This window comes from Oncorhynchus kisutch, linkage group LG6, assembly GCF_002021735.2.
Source record: "Oncorhynchus kisutch isolate 150728-3 linkage group LG6, Okis_V2, whole genome shotgun sequence".
NCBI classification, from domain to species: Eukaryota; Metazoa; Chordata; class Actinopteri; order Salmoniformes; family Salmonidae; genus Oncorhynchus; species Oncorhynchus kisutch.
The window spans coordinates 37,893,181-37,916,540 of record NC_034179.2 but is presented as its reverse complement, the minus strand read 5'-3'; the positions used below and the strand labels follow the sequence as shown (position 1 = coordinate 37,916,540).

At 41.8% G+C, this 23,360-nt stretch overlaps 1 protein-coding gene across 1 annotated transcript; it reads right to left on the bottom strand.

Annotated features, from left to right (window-relative positions):
• Nucleotides 1–3,181: 3,181 nt before the first annotated feature.
• LOC109892790 (SH2B adapter protein 2) lies at nt 3,182–16,020 on the bottom strand. Its single transcript, XM_020485569.2, has 9 exons — nt 15,632–16,020; nt 9,071–9,772; nt 8,680–8,781; nt 6,400–6,491; nt 6,052–6,137; nt 5,819–5,965; nt 5,533–5,729; nt 5,010–5,181; nt 3,182–3,647 (listed from the first exon to the last, which is right to left on the bottom strand). The coding sequence occupies exons 2-9, from the start codon at nt 9,557–9,559 to the stop codon at nt 3,325–3,327; spliced, it is 1,608 nt and encodes a 535-aa protein (XP_020341158.1). The 5' UTR covers nt 9,560–9,772; nt 15,632–16,020; the 3' UTR covers nt 3,182–3,324.
• Nucleotides 16,021–23,360: the final 7,340 nt, after the last annotated feature.

The following is a 23,360-nucleotide window of genomic DNA, read 5'->3' as shown; positions in this document are numbered from 1 at the left end:
TGTCACTTGGGTCTTTATTAGCATGTGTCAGTATTTATACAATACTGAATACAAAGAGGATTAATCATAAGGGTTACAGCAGCACAGGACTTTCCAGTGTTGTAGAACTGTACAAAAGTGGGTACTACACAGTTCAGAATAATTAGTGTTTACTTTCTCTCCTGCAGATGCATCAATTAAGTAGGGCCGGGATGATACGAGTATTGCATTATGGCAAAAATTAAAACATGAAGCAGACCCTTCCTTTTTAAAAACCTGCTGTATGTAAAATATTGTGTGCTATAAGCTTGGAAAATAAATAAATGTGACTGGATGACAACAGAATGATGTTTGTTTCGAACATTAGGACTGTTTTCCTAAAGAAGAAATCTGCTTCGTGTTTTGTTGACACGATAATAACGAGTATCGCGATACTGGTATTGTCCCGGCCCTACAATTCACTCTGGTAGAGATGCACGTGACCAATTTTCAGACATTTTCAGACTTCAAAATGTATTCCTATTCATGTTTGATGAACTAATCTACACTACTTTTGAGGTCGCTTTAATGTATATATAAAAAATATTATAGTTAGCAAATTTACAGAGCCAGTAGAGTTATAATTATCCCAATAGCAATGCATTGATGTTCTTGTAAGTATACATTTTAAAAGACCGAACTTTAAAATATGGGGAATAATAATAAGTGTTTGGTTAGTGTAGTGTAGTCAAATATTTTTACCACCAGATGTCTCCTACAGCATCTTGATTGAATTAGAGGGGACAGTGTGACAATTTTCTTTTCTTTAAAGGTCCAAAGCAGCCGTTTTATCTCAATAACCAGGTTTCCATCCAACCTTTTATGCACGTAAAGTACATGTCAGATAATTTTTTTAATGAAAAGCCTGATGGAAACAGAATTTGTTTTTCAGTAAACTTTCCAAATGTCAGCAAAACACTAGACAAGGTGTTATCTTTTTGTGTCGTAAAATGAATTATGCGAGAAATGTCATTGGAAATGCTTTTTTGCACAAATATTGATATAATAACCATCATACCGAAGTAAGCTTGGAGTCACGCAATGACATATTGTGTTGTCCTTCCACTATGACTCATTGGGAAACCATGCAGTTTATTAAACTACAGATGAAATAAATGATGAACTTCACAGGGTGTTGAAAGTGCAAGGTGATGAGCTTGATGCTCCTTTCCAATAAATATCTAGGGTCTTATTCTGGTGACATGATAATCGATGCTTGGCTACCGTACATTAAAAAATATATAATCTTATCATGTATGTTATGAGTACACTAGAGCACTTGCCAATACCAAAGTGGGCACACTTGCCATATAATGCTATTTTTTTTGTGAGAAAATCATCAGTAGAGTTCAAAATGCGATTGAAACCCTTTTTTTTTTTGATACATGAGAATTAAACCACAAAATGTATTTTTATGTGCACTACGTCATCACTCGCTACTTATGTAAGAGCAATTTGTCAAGCAAGAATTAAGCTAGGACTGTCGGAGTGGTCTGAGTGAGGGGCCTAATTGGACGAGCCTGGTGGGAGGGATATGTAGCCTGAAAACTAAAGAGTTATTTTGGATCTAGATTTGGTCCTCCGGTACTGCTTGCCGTGCGGAAGCAGAGAGAGCAGTCTATAACTTGGTTGACTAGAGTAAAAAAAAACTATTTAATCAATTTTAGAGTAAGGCAGTAACGTAACAAAATGTGGAAAAAGTCAATGGGTCTGACTACTTTCCGAATGCACTGTATATACACAACACAGGAAAATCAAATTTTTGACTGCACTGGGCCTTTACATTTCTTTTGCATTTGATACAATTTTATTCAGGAAGGTACACCAACATGTCATAGTAGCAAGCACAGTGGCATTTCTGTAAATGTTTTTATTACATATTGCTCCCTGTTGACTAATGGTAATACTCCATGGGGCCAAGGGATTTATGAAACTCTCTAGAGAATCAATTTATTATGGTACAGACATTGGGCCACAGTCTTTTGATCAAAGGGGATGACTGAGATCTGGGAGGGATGAAGAGGATGAGGTTGAATATAACAGTTCCATCCACTGGGGTGTATCATCCTCTTCTTCCTTGTCATGTGTTAGCTCTGAGATTCCATGACATTGACAACTACCACAAGTCGTTATCTCAAGTTCACCGCAAGTCCCCATCCATTCCTACCCAATTCCGACCAGAGTTAAACGCGCGTAAATAGAACGTTACTTCCTTTTTATGCACTTTTAGCTCTATGCGTATTCTTACCTTGAACTTAAGCATGATAATAGCATGCTATTCATTCGAGGGGGAGGTCTAAGAAATGGTGTGGCGAGAAAACCATGAATAAGGTTGAGCGATTAGAAATAACTATATTTCCCGAAAGAAATAACAGCATTCTCCATTCACTGTAATGTATACATTGAAAATAACTATTGATAAGAGCTAGGTAAATTAGTAATACGTTTGGAGAAGGGGATTGTAAATGCACAGCAATTGTTTTAGATGATTTTTCCTTATGATCCCTGGAGACGAATATCCACATCAACATGACATGATTTACGGCCTCTTTTCAGGCAAATAGCTGTGCCGTTATTCAACATTTTAATTGTGCCCTCGTAAATTGTATGGATGAAATTTGGAGACCAAAGCTTCTGTAGGACTGAACCTGCCGAGTTGACGTGTGCGCTTTTGAATGTTGTAATTACAGCTTACGCCTGGGTTTTTCTCCATTTACTTTTACAATGTGTATCATGTTAAATATTAACCTCTATCAGGAGCCACTGTCAGTTATACCCAGATACATTTACAAGTGTCACTTTAGTGTTCGTTTTCTTGTAGCTTACATTTGGCATCATTCCATTACCTTACCTTTCTTTACTCTGTCACGTCCGTGTGTTTCCTGAGGGTCGCTAGCATTAGTGGGTCATATTAGGCTAACGTTGTGGAATCATTTGGGGCATGTAGCCATTTGAATCATTATGGAACTCAGACCACACATAGCAGGTTAAACCTGGAGCCTGGCGCACAGTTCACTACGACTGGACTTTTGTTATACAGTTCCATGATTAGTGAGGATTAGGGTAGATTTATAGGACTATTGTTCAACCCCTGTTGTACACTTTTTTTCCACCATCCAATATTTCAGGGACTAAACTTGAATATGACAACTTTCAGGATGAATCAAACCACTATATTGTTTTTATTCATCAATATCTTTTGTGCGTAAAGGCTCTCCAAACCTGTTCCACCACCTGCAAAATCCATTTGACAAAACAGATATCTGATCCTGATGCTGTCAGAGTCATAGATGACGTCAAGGTTCCTCAGTAGAGAGAGTACTGGTTCTCTACTGCTCTTGTTCTTTGTGCTCCCTCAGTCTCCTGCTGTTCATCAGCTGAGCCACCAGAGGGCGGTAGAAGATGCTCTATGCTGCCACTGCGGCTCTGTAAGCCACCATCACCCCCATCCTCTAGTCTGGGGAAGGGAGGCAGGATGCGGGGTAGAGCAGGGGAACTAGGGGGAAGAGGAGAGTCCACAGATCCACCAACTGGCTGCAAGACTCCGGGAAAGAATTGTGCCAATTGGTGGAGGCCGTTCCGACAGCCAGGCTCTCTGGTAGGGGTGGACATCCGAGACACACAGAGCTCTGCAAAGAGGAACCCAACGGATACACGAGACATGTTTGAAATACACAGACAAATGCACCATAGATCTAACCTTGTTCGGCAATCCTGATCTGACATTCTGCAAGCTTACATTCTGTTGTGAAACTAAAATAAAACGCAGCGGTCAGGATGGTGGATCAGGCTACCATAGATCGAGCTTGGAACACAGCAGCATCAAGTTGCAATTACAATAATATGATGTTCTATATTCAGGGGGTAATAATACAAAACAACATAAGATAAAAACAAAACAAGAGGACTGGTTTTAGTGATACATAGGGAAGGATTTGTGAAGGAGGATATTTCAGTAGAAATCAAAACAGGAGACCAAATTAATTCAGAAAGGCTGGCACTAAGAGGGGTTGCCAGTGGTGTAAAGTACTTTAGTACTTTAAAGTATTTTTACTTAAGTAGTTTTTTGGGGGTATCTGCACATTATTATTTATAGTTTTGACAACTTTTACTTTTACTCCACTACATTACTAAAGAAAATAATGTACTTTTTACTCCATACATTTTCCCTGACACCCAAAAGTACTCGTTGCATTTTGACAGGAAAATGGTCCACTTCACACATTTATCAAGAGAACATCCCTGATCATCCCTACCGCCTCTGATCTGGCGGACTCACTAAACACAAATGCTTCGTTTGTAAATGATGTCTGAGTGTCGGAGTGTGCCCCTGGCTATCCGTCAATAAAAAAAGAAAGAATATTGTGCCATCTGGTTTGCTTAATATAAGGAATTTGAAATGGTTTATACTTTTACTTTTGATACTTATGTCAATTTTTGCATTTACTTTTGATACTTAAGCATATTTAAAACCAAATACTTTTAGACTTTTACTTGATTATGACAATTGAGTACTGGCCACAGTGAGAGGATTGGCCACAATTGGAGCAGGTGAGGGAAGAGAGAGCAGCACTGAGTAAAGAAGGTAATCCTACAGAGGGAGAGCCAGAGAAAAAGGGATTAGGACTAAAAGTGCCCTTTGTCTCTTTCGCCTCTCCCTTCCCTTGTGGCGAATCATCAAAAAGACATCAGCCTGGAAGAGTGATCCTCAATTCCTTATGCTTGCCTAGTCCAGTGGATCTTTCCTAAAAGACTCCTTTGTCGGCTTGAAACTACTTTTTCTTTGAAAACCACTGTTCGGCTAGGTAACCCTTTTGGTAGCTTTGATAATGTAAATGCTTGACTGAACACATTTAGGATGAGAGGTTAGATATGGGTCAGGAATCAAGGAATGCAGGGATTGCTTTTGGACATGTTGGACATTATTATAATCATAATAGCCTACATTTGACATATCTCAAACAGTAAGACAGCATTAGCCCACGTGTTACCTGGGCGACTGCGCTGTGTCTGGACGTAGCATCGCAGCGTGACATCTGCAGCCCCGCGGGACTCCAACGGAATGGGGTGGCAGTGGAAGTGCTGCAGCATGTCCCCCACGCTCTGGAACCACAGGTGGTGCACATGGCACTGGCCCTGAGAGTCCACAGACAGACGCAGGTGCTGCTCACAGGGAGGTAGAGGCATGCTGTTAGGTATTTCTACCATTGGCTTGCGTTCAACAATGCTAATGCTAAGCTGTAGCTTAGTAAACACACACATCTTGGGTCGTTGCTAGACTACTTTTATGTGTCCATAAGATGAGATACATTTGGGTGAACTAGCAGGGGAATACAAGGGAATCTTTGGGTGAATAATTGTTTTAATGAATAAAGGCCATATGGCCAATACTCAGCAGAGGAAGCATGTGCTTCACATACAATTTGGCTTTGTGATGCAAAGGGGAATCCTGAGTGAATGGGCAGCCGGCCAGATAAAGAGACTAGTTTGGAACCAGGTTGCATCTGAGTGTACCTTGGCTTTGCCCTGGAAGTTGAAGGTGAGGACGTATTCTCCCGGGCGCGTCTCACTCTGGCGAATCACAAAGAGCCCATGGCTCCGGGCTCCGCCCACCAACACCAGCTGAGCAGCACTCACTCGAGATAGTGTACCGTGGAACCATGGGTAGCAGGTCAGAGAGGTGTCCATCTCAGAGCGGGGTGTTCCTTCACCTACGGGTGAGAAGCATAATATAAGCACCTTTTATCACAATATTGTCTTAGCAAAAAGCAGCCTTTCCACAGAGAGAGCTGGCCATTACCTGCTCCAGGCCTGTTGGACTCCAGTGACTGGAGGAAGCGTTCTAGGGGGACATGGGTGGGGTGCAGTGGGGAGGCCAACAGGGTCCGAAAGCGGGGCCCTGAGGGGCCACAAGGACCAGCACGGAGCTGAGGGGTCTTGGGTATGTCTGGGTGGACATAGAGAGAGCATGGAGTTACCCTATACAGTCAGATGCTGAGTTACCATTACCAATTAAAGTGAATAAATACTCACTAGCCATGAGCTCACAGTTACAGGTGGACACCGAGGGGAACTGGCCATGAGGACAAGACGTCAGCTCAATGTCATCTCCACTGTCCCTGCACACAGAAGACAAACAGGGGATGAGAAGGAACGGGTTTGATTGTTACTGCATAAAATCATCTATATAGGGTACAATAGTCTTCTGTCAATCTGAAAAGACAAGGTCGATGAAAGCAATATCGTGGTTGCCCACTGGGATTTTGCTTTCACATCAGTGCAGGAACAGAGAGAAGGGAAGGAATCTACTTGCACTTGTAGACTTCATTAAGATTCACCCCTAGATCACAGAGAAGCGAGTGTAATGGTATTTTTCTTTACCCCGGGTCTATGCAGTCCTGAATGTCAGCCACCCAGGAGTGTTTCTGCAGGGAGTCCAATGTCTCCAGGATGTATTCTCCTCCATTCTCCACCTGCAACACAAGCATTGGATTTGGCACAAGATTAGCACATTCCAAATCGAATAGACACTTGTGTAGATATGAGAGTATTGGATAGGTGTATAAAGAAACCAAATGATACAGATGGTTAAGTTCTATTATACAGCACATATTTATCTATCAAACGTAGTTCTTACAGGGCTGAAGGTCACTGACAAATATAAGATCATTTCAATATATACTATATATAGGCCAACCTATAATTGAGTGAATGTAGCAGAACATATCTTGATGGTACCATGTTAGAAGCCTGTTTTAGCCTACTGACAAGAGCTTAGCTGAACAATATGGTCCGTGGTTTACCTCAGCCGACTATTTGTCTCTCTGTCAACTGCATCTCTGTATATTTATCACTCACTGTGCACAAAGCATTGACATTGATTACTACAAAATACGTGTTTGACAAGTGTATACAGAGTGAGGGACTCAATTATCTACATAGACACTGTACTCAGACAGTCTTTCACTGTTTGGTTCATTACGCAAATCTGCATCATACAGAGCATTTGGTAACCCTGACTGTTATGTCATAACGCCTACGTACAGTTGAAGTCGGAAGTTTACATACACCTTAGCCAAATACATTTAAACTCATTTTTTTCCAATTCCTGACATTTAATCCCAGTAAAAATTCCCTGTTTTAGGTCAGTTAGGATCAACACTTTATTTTAAGAATGTGAAATGTCAGATTAACAGTAGAGAGAAAGATTTATTTCAGCTTTTATTTCTTTCATCACATTCCCAGTGGGTCAGAAGTGTACATACACTCAATTAGTATTCGGTAGCATTGCCTTTAAATTGTTTAACTTGGGTCAAACGTTTTGGGTAGCCTTCCACAAGCTTCCCACAATAGGTTGGGTGAATTTTGGCCCATTCCTCCTGACAAAGCTGGTGTAACTGAGTCAGGTTTGTAGGCCTCTTTGCTCGCACACACTTTTTCAGTTCTGCCAACACATTTTCTATAGGATTGAGGTCAGGGCTTTGTGATGGCCACTCCAATACCTTGACTTTGTTGTCCTTAAGCCATTTTGCCACAACTTTGGAAGTATGCTTGGGGCCATTGTCCATTTGGAAGACCCATTTGCGACCAAGCTTTAACTTCCTGACTGATGTCTTGAGATGTTGCTTGAATATCCACATAATTTTCCTACCTCATGATGCCATCTATTTTGTGAAGTGCACCAGTCCTTCCTGCAGCAGAGCACCCCCACAACATGATGCCTCCAACCCCGTGCTTCACAGTTGGGATAGTGTTCTTTCGGCTTGCAAGCCTCGCCCTTTTTCCTCCAAACATAACAATGGTCATTATGGCCAAACAGTTCTATTTTTGTTTCATCAGACCAGAGGACATTTCTCCAAAAAGTACGATCTTTGTCCCCATGTGCAGTTGCAAACCGTGCTTTGGCTTTTTTATGGCGGTTTTGGAGCAGTGGCTTCTTCCTTGCTAAGCGGCCTTTCAGGTTATGTCAAGATAGGACTCGTTTTACTGTGGATATAGATACTTTTGTACCCGTTTCCTGCAGTATCTTCACAAAGTCCTTTGCTGCTGTTCTGGGATTGTTTGGCACTTTTCGCACCAAAGTACGTTCATTTCTAGGAGACAGAACAAGTCTCCTTCCTGAGCTGTATGAAGGCTGCGTGGTCCCATGGTGTTTATACTTGCATACTATTGTTTGTACAGATGAACGTGGTACCTTCAGGCGTTTGGAAATTGCTCCCAAGGATGAACCAGACTTGTGGAGGTCTACAAATTCTTTTCTGAGGTCTTGGCTGATTTCTTTTGATTTTCCCATGATGTCAAGCAAAGAGGCACTGAGTTTGAAGGTAGGCCTTGAAATACATCCACACGTACACCTCCAATTGACTCAAATGATGTCAATTAGGCTCTCAGAAGCTTCTATAAAGCCATTACATCATTTTCAGGAATTTTCCAAGCTGTTTAAAGGCACAGTCAACTTAGTGTATGTAAACTTCTGACCCACTGGAATTGTGGTACAGTGAATTATAAGTTAACCGACTTGCCAAAACTATAGTTTGTTAACAAGAAATTTGTGGAGTGGTTGAAAAATAAGTTAATGACTCCAACCTAAGTGTATGTAAACTACCGACTTCAACTGTACACTTGTGATAAAAATGTACTGACATTACAAGTAAAGCTGACCTTGAGGACAAAGGTGTTGTCCCTGTCTGGCATCTCCAGTGGCATGGTGGTCCGCACCTCCATGACGGCTGTCAGAGGAACACTCAATTTGGGCTTGGATGACTGGGTCAGAGAAAAAAGACAAGTTAAAGTTAGCACTGCATCCCTGTTAGAAATCTATTTTTCACTGGTAGTTTGACCAAAATTCATATAGTTCACTAGTGGCTGACACCTAACTCGAAGTCCTCCTGACTTCAGTGTCTGGAAAGGCTATGTTGATGTTGTTGGAACGATGCGTTGATATTGAAGAGGATGTGCTTTTTTACTGATTGGTTCTGCTTTGTGCCTTTCTCACAGTTTGAGATAACCAATCAAAGCTCAAGCCAACTTCTGCGCGGACCAGGGAACCTACCTTGGGTGGCACATAGAACTCCAGCAGGAATCCCCCCTCCCCTTCAGTGACCCCTCCTCTCATCCTCCTCAGCAGCAGACGACACTTCTGCCACTGAGCATTGCTGCCCATGCTGTGCGAGTCGTCTGCCACCATGTAACGCAGGGCTCCTTCCCTCTGCACCTCAGCTGGCAGGGGCCTCAGGGCAGCACAGCGGGATCCCCGGGGCATACGCAGCAGGCGGGGACTCCAACACCCTCCCGTATCCCCGTTGAGCCTGCAGCGGGGTTCTGGAGAGGCTCCTCGGCTCCTCTGGAGCATGTCCCGGACCCCGTCCACCACACACAGGCTGACGTTACGTAGGGAGAAGCCCTTCCTAAAGTTGGCCCTGGGGAGGCCCTCAGATAGGTCCTCTGTGCTGCGGGACTGGCCCAGAGTCAGTGTGGAGGGGCCCCTGGGTTTGGGCCGGTGTCGCGGGCTGGGCTTCTGCTTCTCTGGGCTGCCCTCCATCAGAGACCAGGGAGCGGCTGGAGGGCCCAGTGGAATACTGTAGGTGCAAGCAGAACTAACAGGACAGCAGGCTGTCAGGGGAACTTCCTCAGGTTTGATTGGCTAAGTCAGCTCTGCCCTAAACCACACCCAATAATCCTGAGTACAGAACTGAGAGTTCCTCCTCACTCAATCCTGCTCTAAGTCCTCCTCAGTGCATTCGGCTGGTGAGATCTGTGGATAGAGAAGGTCAGAAGAGATGAGGGAGCTGAATTCTATTGTAGGATACCCTCATTATTTCATAGTGGATACTCTGGTGTGCTGTTATAGAGACACCTCCATTTTACATCCCCTCCTACCTGATATGACGGCCTATCCTAAAATCCTAATCTCAAACAAAAACATGTGACACTCCCTATCACATGTGGGAGACTGTAACATGATACCCATCCATACCCTAACATCGACAGACTACAATCAATACAAGACTGTGTACCGGTCCAATACAAGCCCGGGTTTGAATATCACTTTCAACTTATAGGTTTTTGTTAAATATAAAATTATGTTTTTTTTGGGAGAAGCAAACTGCAAGTACACCTTATCTGGTTCCTCCCTGACCATTTAGACACATGCATCACTGCCCTTTGGCAGTGGGGGCCGGGAAGGGAAATATGCAGCTTCAGAGTTTAATGAAGCTTTGAACAGAGAGAAAAAAGATTGGGAAAAAGGATAGGAGGCCCAAGTAGGATGAAGGCCAGACTAAGACTACTCCTTAACACTGACGTTATACTAACATTTGCTGACTTTCTCGAGAAAGAAAATTACCTATTGTCTTCAATGAAGGAGGTCCTAGTCTGTAATTGTACACATGCTGTGCTCTCGTCTGCAGCCTAGCAGATAAGCTGCCAAAATGTGACAAGATTTCTCTCAGGCACAATGGCAGGGGGTTATCACCTAGCACTGAACAGCCACCCTTTGAAATAAGGGCTCAGCAGGAGAGAAATACATATCTCCTTATCTTAAAGATGATCCATAAATATTAAAGAGGTCCAATTAATGGTATCAGGGCCGAGGCTAGATGGGCTAGACGATCAGGCCTGGGCAGCTGGCCGCCTCACATTGAATCAACATCTCTACTGATTGGACTTTTATGACGAGCGAAGGGAGATTTCAGCCTAATTATCTTCAAATGGCTGTGCCTGTCACGACGAGATGGTCTTTAAAAAAAAATTGGTGGCAAACGCTAGTGAGGGGCCCTGTCACCATGGGCAGGAGGAAACTACAACCCCCCCACTGTCATTGCCAACCTTGCACAAAACGACAGTTATCACAGAATTCGTCTGTGTTAGCACTTTTATTGTCATTCTGGCAGAGATACAGTTATTCACTGGATATGTGTGGTCGCAAACTCAGTACATTATGATGAGTCTGGAGATTCTCCTGTTATTCGAGGATAAGGGATGCTTTTCAATAGTAGATAGAGCCGCAGTCAAACATATTTTATGTAATTATTATGGATGAATAAATAGACAACCCTCCATATCATCCATGTTGATGTTCTTACATTTCGTACAGTTTTTGTTTGGGTTCATTCCCCCAACTCTCTGTGTGTGTGTGTGTGTGTGTGTGTGTGATATTGTCACATTGAACATCTGTCATTATGAGACTGAGGTATGAGTTAGGTTTGATCACTACTTCTATGCTGGTTCCTATGTCTGAATAATGTATGAATACAGTGTCGCCTTCCAGGAAATGTAAATTGTCTGGGAGGAAAAAAACATTATATAGTCACCTGATCAAAGATCCATCATTGGAAGATAACACAGTGAAGTGGAATATTATCATATGGCAAAATGTTACAACAAAATCCATCGTCTCATTGCTTGAGATGCTCATCAAATATATCCTCATTAACTCAAGGCCCTGTTCGCGTACCAGTATCCCACTGGGCACAAACTGGTTGAATCAACGTTGTTTAAACGTAATTTGTCAATGTATTGTGGCGTGGAATCTACATGGAAAATACATTGGATTCGGAAAAAAAGTCATCAACGTAAACTGTTAATTTTGAGGGTGACATTTCTACCACACGATGATGGCATCATGGTAACCAAATGTCAATTTCAAAAACAACGTCAGATCTTCAATGTTATATCCACTATCTGAAAAAAATCAATAGGCTGGGCAGCACCTCCTACTGGAGAATTGATCTACCTACAACTACTCTTTAATCTCCCATTCAGAGTTTTAAGCAAGCCCTTCTTAGCTATGATAGCTGTCACAGACTGTTACCAATGTGCTATCGTGAGAATGATTGTTGAGACAAAGATCTCCACTTAAAAAATGAAATAGATTCACTGTTGCTATCAAAGTAATTCCAAAAGGGTAGGCTTAATAGAGCAAATGAAATGTGACCATACTTTATCACTCATATATCATCAATGATGCTATTTAGGCCTATATACAATTTGGAAAGTCATCATCATCTATTGTTCAAATTCAACCAAGAATTAAACTAAAAATAGACAATACAATACACTTAGGGTTCCAAGCTCTGGTTGATTCAAAATGTAATGATATTTATTGACTTAATGGCTTAGTTCCATTCTTTAACTTTAATTTTTTGGTTGAGGTGGAGACGTGAATCCAACATATAATTTGTTAACAAGTTAATAGGCTATTTATCAAATCAAATCTTATTGGTCACATACATATATTTAGCAGATGTTATTGTGGGTGTAGCGAAATGCTAGTGTTCCTAGCTCCAAAAAGTGCAGTGGTACCTAACAATTCAAATTGTATTTTTGTATTTCAAAAGTGATAAAAAAAAGTGATAACTTTTAACTGTCTTTTTGAGTAGGTGAATGAATATAGGTTGTAAATCTCATTGATCAATGTCTAAACGTAATATTACCCACGTTGAAATAAGGTGATGTGCCCAGTGGGATGTGATTGAATAAGTGAAAGCAAGGACCACCATCTATCTGTGATCCCTTAAAGCTACAATCAGGAGTCTGTGTTTCAGTCCAACTGCAGCTTCGCCACTTGGTTTGGAACAGAACAAGCTACATCGTCAGGGAAGGATTTAGGAGGGATGCATTTTTAAGTCGATTTATACAGTGCCAATGGGGGTAGTTTTATTTTTTGTTCTTTTGCATTGTTTGTTACATTATTGTGTAACTTTTTTACTTTAGTTTATTTGGTAAATATTTTCTTAACTCTTCTTGAACAGCACTGTTGGTTAAGGGCTTGTAAGTAAGCATTTCACAGTAAGGTCTACACTTGTATTCAACGCATGTGACAAATAAAGTTTGATTTGATTTGATGAGTGAGGGTGAGTGAGTACCTAGCCAGATATGGCATTTAAAGCGATTACTAACAGAAGGATAGTGTGAGAAGCTTAACGTGAGAAGGTTAACTGCCAGGTCCTCACTATATGAGCGACAATCTTTGGATTTATGGCTGGTTAATTGGAATTGGGACCAAGGAAAGCAGCTACATGCGTAGGTAAAAAATTTAATTGGTGTGAATCCCAACCACATTAGTCTCTGGTATGGTTTGATTACTTTCTGTGGATTTTAAAACTCAATGCGCAACAGATTAAATTGGAATGTAACTAGGCTTCTAGAATTTTAAAAAGTACAAACTTTCTATCACTCTGATTCCCGCTCTGCTTCCAGTGATACAGTCCAATGCAGATTCTCTTACCAGGTGGTGTTATTTCCGCTTCATAAGACAAATATAAAGAATCCCATCAACCATTGGCAACGATGCCAATGGGTCCCTAGATACCATTATGCACATTCCATACACTCTCTCTCTGACCTGAGTTAAGATGGCAGATACCCACACAACTTACTGAATCTGTACTCATAGGACCTCAGGTCAAAAATATAATTGTTATTCAAACTAACATTTTCACTTCACAGCAGGGGTCTTTAGAGTCTATAATAAATATTCTAATATCTTTTAGATTTTAAACTAGGTGTTTAATATCCACCCAGATCTGAAAAGCTCAGCTAATACAACTTCCCCTTCCTCTGTTTTCGAGGAACTTGAGAAGGAATATTGAGTCCTTTTCTCCCCCAAGAAATCAGCAGAGCACATCCGACATCTCAACATTTAATGAACGATGTGCCACACCTGAGACAGTATATAACTGAGGGACATTGAGCACATTCCTCTCTAACTTCACTAGTTAGTGTGGAGAAATCCAAAGGTCCCTCAGCTTCACAAACCATGGACATTCTCTATGGGGCGAGTCCAATTTGGCATCAGTGACTTCTGCCCCTAAATTTCCTGCACATTTCTAGTGCTGTTTCTGTAATATTTTCAGTGACATTTCTGCTAATGACAGTGAGTCAGAGGCCATTTTCTAGGTTCTTTCATGGCAATTCCTATGGCAGTCCATTACCTATACAGTTCTGGTTGGGAAAAAGATAATTAATTTATGTTATTGAGCAGATGATTTTCATGCCGGCAGCACAGTTTGTGTGTGTGTGTGTGTGTGTGTGTGAATTGAGAGGAGAAACATGATCACTCCTGACCAGCGCCCCCTCTCTTATACAACGTTATGCAGAGACAGGAAGTAACTGTAAGTGGCTCAGACCTCTGACACCACTCCACCCACACACAGAAAAGCAGCTGGCCAAACACACACACACACACACACACACACACACACACACACAAATGCCCATACAAATAAGTGAGCATAACCAAACACGCACGCATGCAATTTCACTAAGCAAACTAAAACTCCCTCACACACACACACAACATGTTTTGCACAGAGGGCAGAATTAAACAATCATAAACATAACATAACTGCATCACCAAAACACACACAGAGAAATAGAATTTTCAACAGCATCCAATTAGATACATGGCCAATGTGGCTTTGAGGCAGATCCAAAATCCAATTCATGAATGTAACTTAGGCAAACACTGGCCTGAATGAAACAAAAACATTCCACTCAGATCAAGACGACAAGGCTTTGACCAACATCAATGGCAAAGCATACCAAACATGTATTGACTGGTAGATGAAGTTCTCATGCATAATATAACAGTAGAGATATGGAATGTTATGGCTTAACTGTCTCTCATATCATATCATCATGACTCTGACATTTTTGTGTCCCAAAGATAAGAGTTATGAAAAACAAAGGGAAGGAGGGGAATTTTGCACATTCATAGAATTGAAGTGAGTCAATCAGAATGTAGCAACTGGAGTGGAATATCTGGAGTGGGGGTTGAACCAGCGACTCTTTGTCAAAACACAACCACACTACCTCCTGTGCCATAAAGACCCAGACCTCTTGGATATCTATGGAATAGGTTGTCTGTTCACACATTTTAGGTGGTGTTATTTATATGCCAAGAAAACAGAATGGATCATGTTCTGCTTAAATTCTGTTTTGAATCCGGCCAGAACTTTAAAACATCAGTCCAAAATGAACCATGTTTTAAGGCATAATGAAGCCTTCACAAACACTTAAGAAATCCTATACGCTTCAGAAAACATTATTAAGGGAAAATGGTTATGCCAAATGTTCACACTTTATTTTAGTTTTTTGTTTCTAAATTATACATGAAGCATTTAGACCATGTAGTGCTTATGAAGACTTTATAAATCGGCCTATAGCCTTTATAAGTAGTGTGACACCGACTGATGATGGCTATGTAGTGTCATGGATGGATGATGCATAGACCAACACCTATTAGTTCATAGTAAATTCACCGTTTCACACTCAGTTTACTTTCATATATAATTTTTAAAAACCTAGTCGATATGATTTTCTCTGTTACATGTCCCACAGTTGAACCCTTGAGGGATTCATAATGCGGTTATAGACGCTTCTGAGCGAGTTAATTTGGTGGAGACACTCGCAATATGGAGCGGCACTTCAAAAGCCATACATAAATCAATTGCATTTCCATCGCGAGCTCGAGGACAAAACAGTCGCATATTTAATCAAAATTAAATCAGTCACGTTTTAATCGGTAAAGTAATTACTACCTACAGTATAGGTTATACCGCTAATTAACTCAGATGGGTAATTATAATTAAGTCTATCAATGAACGCTTACCTTATCATCGGCAGTTATACTCGCAGCATTGTCTGTCTTTGTCCTCTTATTTAACGAATTACGACAGGTTAGGAAATGGATTATCAGTCACAAAAATATCATTTCTATGGAAGCCTATAGCTACTTCAACGTGTCCCCCTTCATCAAAAGTGAACAGACACTAGCGCGCGCCGCACAGCGTGGGTAGTCTGATCAATGCCGCCTTGTTTAAAGGTCCAATGCAGTCATTTTTTAAAAATATCAATATCAAATCATTTCTGGGTATCAATTAAGTACCCTACTGTGATTGTTTGAAAATAAAATGGTCAAAAAGAAACAGAAATATCTTCATAGCATGAGCAATTTCTCAAACAAGAATTTTGCTAGGACTGTCTGGGAGTGGTCTGAGTGGGGAGGGGAAAACTGAAAACTAGCTGTTATTGGCAGAGAGTTTAGGAACTCTATTTCCTATTGGTCTATTGACCAATTTACCACCTAGTGATGTCACCAGGCAGGCCAAAACTCAGGTCTTTTCAAACAACTCGTATACTAAAAGGGCATTATCATAATTTTCACAATTTCACAATATTATTCCATCCTCATAGTGTGGAAATATTTATAAAACATAGGAAATCACGTTTTTGACTGCACTGGGCCATTACAGGAAACAAGATGGAGTTTTGGCTCTAGTCTACATAGCTCAACAAAACCAGAGTTTTAGCCCACTTCCTACTTTCACACAAAAATATACACAAAAATGATTACAGATTGTATGTAAGTATTTGAAACCCCTTACATTCCGAGAAAATTAGTCTACATGTAGCCTCTATTAGACAGAGCCTACTTACATGTTTTGGTAAACTCAAAGGAAGACCACTTACAATAGTCACTGTTTCAACTCATAACTCTATTATATTGTCGATAGGCCTTTGCACACTGCTCAATAGATGTAGGATAAAACAGAGTATTGGCATGACAAAGGAATGTCATGTGAAAGAATGCCACAAGTCATTAGGCTATTAGCTCTCTAAAATGGCCTCAGAGACTTTGGGAAAAAACGTATTATTACACACACACACACACACACACACACACACACACACACACACACACACACACACACACACACACACACACACACACTAGGGAAGCAAGCCTTCTTACCGTTGGATAAACAGCATCCCATCCCATGAGTAGTATGTAGGGGGGAGGGGTGTAGAGGGCAGAGGAGAGGAGCGGGTAATTTAGCCTCTCAGAGAAGGATGCTCCTCTGTCTCACTGGGTCAGCACCGCTTCCTGTTTTAATGTCACAGTGACTTCTGTGAGCTTTGGGCTCTTCAACACAGTTGAGCACAGCCTCATACACTGTGCTCTCCACAGAGCAATAGATTGTGCTAATGACCTCAGAGCTGAACCTCAGTAATGGGGAAGACATTAATCGGACACTAAACAGTGCTGTACATCCAACAGCAACGCTCTGTCAGCAGGGAAACCAATTCCACTGGCTATTTTTATCCACGCGAGACAGATCATATCACATATTACATAGGGAATGGAGACGCGCAAAACAGCAGAATACAGGGCAGAACATTGGGGTATAGAGCAAGGACCTCTGCTAAGATCATGTGGTACTCAACACAAGTCCTTCATTCAAAGATGGTAAAAGAAGACAATTGATCGCTGAGATCCATTTGGTCTATTTGGATGAGAACCAGCAGCCAAATTAATGTCCCTTCATTGGATAATGAAGGATCACTTGATTTGACTTGAGCATAAATCTGTTGAACTGAAAGGGAATGTGGACTATTGAGGATCTGACAAGGCACCAAGCCTACAGTCATGTTTTCTCAACCATTCTAACCTAAACTGTGGAGCATGGTTGTGACAGGTATGGCGGACAGCAAAGGTTGCGTGCTGAAGAGCCCAGATTGACGTGGAGTGATAAAGCCACCAGTGGACTGACACGCAATGAAGAAACAAAGAAGAGTGGAGGAAGGGAAAAAGGAAGTTACAGAGACTAAGGAAGAGCTGGGGGCCTGAGAGCAAAGGCCCTATCGGAGCTGAGATCTCCCCCCGCATCCAGCACAGTCTGACAGTCGCCCAGAAAGGTAACACAGTCCACATTACGCAGTACCCTGTCTCAACACAATCTCAACACAATCTCAACCTTGTCCAATCTACCCCTTGGCATCATCAGAAGCATCTGGACTCAATTGATCCTCCCACCATACAGCTTACATCATACAGCACATCAAGACTAATGTAATCAAGACTAATGTTATATCGTTCACAGTACTGTAGTAAAAGATTAGAGAAGAAACCCCTCGGAACCAAAACTGCAGTGGGTGTTTCCTATGTAGCTACATAAAACCTTCAACTTCTATTTTTATAGAGCACCAATGTGTTGAAGTCAATGTTTTGTGAAAGGTCCCTGTAAAACAAGTCAATAAGCAGTTTAGGAGATCCAAATCACAGAGCAGCCCAGCCTCCCAACTTCAGCCATGTTATCAGCATCAAGCATGCTTTGCCAGTTGGGCAGAATAATTACTCCAAGCTGTCTCCACTTACGGGCACAGGAACACCACATGAGAGGGTTCAGTGCAGAGGCAGACATGCACCCACGCACACGCACATGCACAAACACCCACACGCACATGCACTCCTGCCCCCAGCCACAAAGGCTTTGAAGTTGAACGTTGCTATGATAATAACTTACTTCCCATATGCCAATCTTGTGTTATTAGCTGCGTGGCTGTCATTATGTGGCCTGCCTGTGAGATCGACCTGGCACACTAGGCTGGGTATCATTAACCCTTTGTGTTGCCTTGCCAATGTGTGTCCACACACCAGATGGAGGTCAGTCAGACAGAGATCTGGCAAAGAGACCAACTGACAGACTCTGTCAAAAACAATCATGATGCAAATAGAGGATGCATGGTGAAAGGCAGAAAATAAAAGAGCTCGGGGGTTACTGCTTGTTTCTGTATGTACGTATCAGAGGAGAGGACTGCTGATGGTGAAGTCATAAAGAAGTCAACAGTACATACAGGCTACATTGAGGCCTGCCATTGTGCCGCCCGATCATCAGGCACCACCCATCATTGTTTGATTAGACATGGCTACAACACCGTCACGGGCATGAGGTTTATTGGGTGGCCTTTGTCACATGATGTGGCTTAAGCCAAACTGCCTTGCCGAGGAATCAGGGTGGTGTGTTCTAAAGACATCATATGGCGTCATTGGTGAGGTAAGTTCTCACTTCTCAGCATGGCATTTTCACATTGTACTGTTCCCATGGAAACGACAAAGTACGCTCCAAAAGGGCGAGCTGTGACCAAGTGCGTGTATGCTGGGAAGCCGAGGAGATGCTATGAATCCTGGCAACAGAAAAGAAGAGGATTGTCATGTTATAATTGAATTGGAAGAATTTGAACATCAATACAATACAATATAATACAATACAATACAATACGTACTTCAGAAAACCCAGGTGCAACAAACCGAATAGATAAGGATTGCCATGTTGCAATTGAATTGGAACCCACTGAACATGTAAGAAAACAATCAAATATGCACCTCGGAAAACACTGTTGCAAAAAACAGAGATGGTGAGCATTGGAGAACACATGGCAGACCACTGAATGAAAGAGAAACTTCCATAAAGCCCTACAGTGCAATCAGAAAGCATTCAGACTCCCTTGACTTTTTCCACATTTTGTTACGTTACAGCCGTATTCTGAAATTGATTAAATAAACACAAATTCTCAATCTACACACAATAGCCCATAATGACAAAGCGAAAATGGGTTTTTAGAAATGTTTTCAAATGTATTTCAAATAAAAAATAGAAATGGCTTATTTACATAAATTAAATTGATTGGACATGACTTGGAAAAGCACACACCTGCCTATATAAGTCCCACAGTTGACAGTGCATGTCAGAGCAAAAACCAAGCAATGAGGTCCAAGGAATTGTCCGTAGAGCTCCGAGACAGGATTGTGTCGAGGCACAGATCTGGGGAAGGATACCAAAAAAGTTCTGCAACATTGAAGGTCCCCAAGAACACAGTGGACTTCATCATTCTTAAATGGAAGAAGTCTGGAACCACCAAGACTCTTCCTAGAGTAAACTGAACAATTAGGTGAGAAGGGCCTTGTTCAGGGAGGTGACCAAGAACCCGATGGTCACTCTGACTGAGCTTCAGAGTTCCTCTGTGGAGATGGGAGAACCTTCCAGAAGGACAAACATATCTGCTGCACTCCACCAATCACGCCTTTTATGGTAGAGTAGATAGACGGAAGTCACTCAGTAAAAGGAACATGACAAGCTGCTTGGAGTTTGCCAAAAGGCACCTAAAGGACTCAGACCATGAGAAACAACATTCTCTGGTCTGATGAAACCAAGATTCTCTTTAGCCTGAATGCCAATAGTCATGCCTGGAAGAAACCTGGCACCATCCCTATGATGAAGCACAGTGGTGGCAGCATCATGCTGTAGGGATATTTTTCAGGGGCAGGGACTGGGAGACTAGTCAAGATCAAAAGATGAATGGAGCAAAGTACAGATAGATCATTGATGAAAACCTGCTCAGGACCTCAGTCTAGGACGAAGGTTCACCTTCCAACAGGACAACGACCCTAAGCACACAGCCAAGACAATGCAGGAGTGGCTTCGTGACAAGTCTCTGAATGTCCTTGAGTGTCCCAGCCAGAGCCCGGACTTGAACCCGATCGAACATCTCGTGAGAGACCTGAAAATAGCTGTGCAGCAACTCTCCCTATCCAACCTGACAGAGCTTGAGAGAATCTGCAGAGAGGAATGGGAGAAACTCCCCAAATACATGTGTGCCCAAGAAGACTTGAGGCTGTAATCACTTCCAAAGCTGCTTCAATAAAGTACTGAGTAAAGGGTCTGAATACTTATGTAAAATGTGATAATTAGCGGTTTTTATTTTATACATTTGTAAAAAAATATATTTTGGCTCTGTTTTTGCTTTGTCGTTATCGGCTATTGTGTGTAGATTGATGAGGGATACAAACCATTTAATCCATTTTAGAATAAGGCTGTAACATAACAAAATGAGGGGAAAAAATGACCGGGTTCTGAATACTTTCCGAATGCGCTGTACTGTAGATCCTCTATATATAGATCCTCTATTTACCCTCAAACATGTGTCACTGTACTGCATATATGGACAGATATTGCACAGCACAAGTCTGAGTTATATCCTCACACATGTTCAACAGAGATTAATATCAATGTAACAAATGTATCAATGTTGTGCAGAGGCTAAACAGAAAGTTAACCCCAGATTTTTAGTCGTCTGTATTTGCCTGGGGAGCTAGTGGGGCCAATGTGAGGAAAGCTGCAATTTTTATCTCTTATGGGAACATTGGGGGAGCTTTATGTTGTTTGTTGATACTAATCGAAATATGTTCAGGATTCTGTCAAACAAATCAGCTCCGAGTCCAATTTGAACAAATAACCATGACAAGATATTACAAGATATATGGCCTCAAAAGATTAAAACCTTTTTTAAGAGTTCCATTGTGACATTAATATTTTGGCTCAAGAAGTTTATCATCAGATTATGAGGCAAAAGGAGATCAACTAGGTCTATCTGAAATTTCTCTTGATTTGTGGACCTTTACATTTTCAGCTCTCAACTATACAACCGGTGGGAGACAAAGCAAAGTGAATGCATCATATAAATTCAGCAAAAAAAGAAACCTCCCTTTTTCAGGATCCTGTCTTTCAAAGATAATTCGTAAAAATCCAATTAACTTCACACAGATCTTCATTGTAAAGGGTTTCAACACTGTTTCCCATCAATGAACCATAAACACTTAATGAACATGCAGAAGAAAAAAAAGAAAAAAGAAGAAAAAGAAAGATGTCCAGGGTCCCTGCTCATCTGCGTGAACGTGCCTAAGGCATGCTGCAAGGAGGCATGAGGACTGCAGATGTGGACAGGGCAATACATTGCAATACTGTGAGACGTACTGTGAGACGCCTAAGACAGTGCTACAGGGAGACAGGAAGTACAGCTGATTGTCCTCGCAGTGGCAGACCACGTGTAACAACACCTGCACAGGATCGGTACACCCGAACATCACACCTGCGGGACAGGTACAGGATGGCAACAACAACTGTCCGAGTTACACCAGGAACACACAATCTCTCCATCAGTGCACAGACTCTCCGCAATAGGCTGAGAGAGGCTGGAATGAGGGCTTGTAGGCCTGTTGTAAGGCAGGTCCTCACCAGACATCACTGGCAACAACGTTGTCTATGGGCACAAACACACCGTCGCTGGACAAGACAGTACTGGCAAAAAGTGCTCTTCCCTGACGAGTCGCGGTTTTGTCTCACCAGGGGTGATGGTCGGATTTGCGTTTATCTTCGAAGGAATGAGTGTTACACTGAGGCCTGTACTCTGGAGCGGGATCGATTTGGAGGTGGAGGGTCTGTATTGGTCTGGGGGCGGTGTGTCACAGCATCATCGGACTGAGTTTGTTGTCCTTGTAGGCAATCTTAACACTGTGCGTTACTGGGAAGACATCCTCCTCCCTCATGTGGTACCCTTCCTGCAGGCTCATCCTGACATGACCCTCCAGCATGACAATGCCACCAGCCATACTGCTCGTTCTGTGTGCGATTTCCTGCAAGACAGGAATGTCAGTGTTCTGCCATGGCTAGCGAAGAGCCCATTCCCCTCAGAAATGTCCACGAACCTGCAGGTGCCTTGGTGGAAGAGTGGGGTAACATCTCACAGCAAGAACTGGCAAATCTGGTGCAGTCCATGAGGAGGAGATGCACTACAGTACTTGATGCAGCTGATGGCTACACCAGATACTGACTGTTACTTTTGATTTTGAGCCCCCCTTTGTTCAGGGACACATTATTCCATTTCTGTTAGTCACATGTCTGTGGAACTTGTTCAGTTTATGTCTCAGTTGTTGAATCTTATGTTCATACAAATATTTACATATGTTAAGTTTGCTGAAAATAAATGCCGTTGACAATGAGAAGAAGTTGATTTTTTTGCTGAGTTCATTTATGAAAACAATTTAACAACTGTGTGACAGTAACCAGGTTTCCATCCAACCATTTCATGCTGTTGAATTACCTGTCGCATTAAAAAAGTCATGAAGATGGGAAAATGAAATTCCTGTACAATTTTATAAATACCGACATTAGATATGGTGGGTTATTTTTTAGTCGGTCAAATGAATTAGGAAAGTAATTTCTGTGGAAACGCCTTTATGATATCTTAGTTAACTTGATGTCACGCGATGATATGTTGTGGGAAAGCAAAACCATGCAGTTTATTAGGCCACAGATTAAATAAATTATGATGAACTTCACAGGGTGGGTGGTGAGTGTGCAAGGTGATGAGTTTGACGCTCCTTTCCAATAAATATCGACGGTCTTATTCTGGTGACATGATGATCGATGCTTGGCTGCCGTTTGACAAATGCAAATATCGTTCTTGCCCATAATAATCTGATAATATAGGTAGGTTCTCCGCACTGTATATGCAAATTGTTGGCTAGAGCGCATGTGCCAAGACCAGTGGGCACATGCTATTAATGCAACGGATTTGGTGACAAAACCAGCAGTAGAGTTGAAAAAGCGATGGAAACGCATTTCGCCTTTTATGTGCACTATGTCATCAAGCACAGCCGTTTATCCTTAAAAAGTCAGTTTGATGTTAACATCTCTGGTGGGAAAATACGCATTTTGTTT

Excerpts from the sequence above, each read along its gene's own strand:
- LOC109892790 (XM_020485569.2), bottom strand. The coding sequence starts at position 9,559 with ATGGAGGGCAGCCCAGAGAAGCAGAAGCCCAGCCCGCGACACCGGCCC. Across the intron at positions 6,138-6,399 it reads CAGGACTGCATAGACCCGGG|GGACAGTGGAGATGACATTG; the intron begins GTAAAGAAAAAT and ends TTCTGTGTGCAG. Across the intron at positions 5,730-5,818 it reads GTCCAACAGGCCTGGAGCAG|GTGAAGGAACACCCCGCTCT; the intron begins GTAATGGCCAGC and ends TCTCACCCGTAG.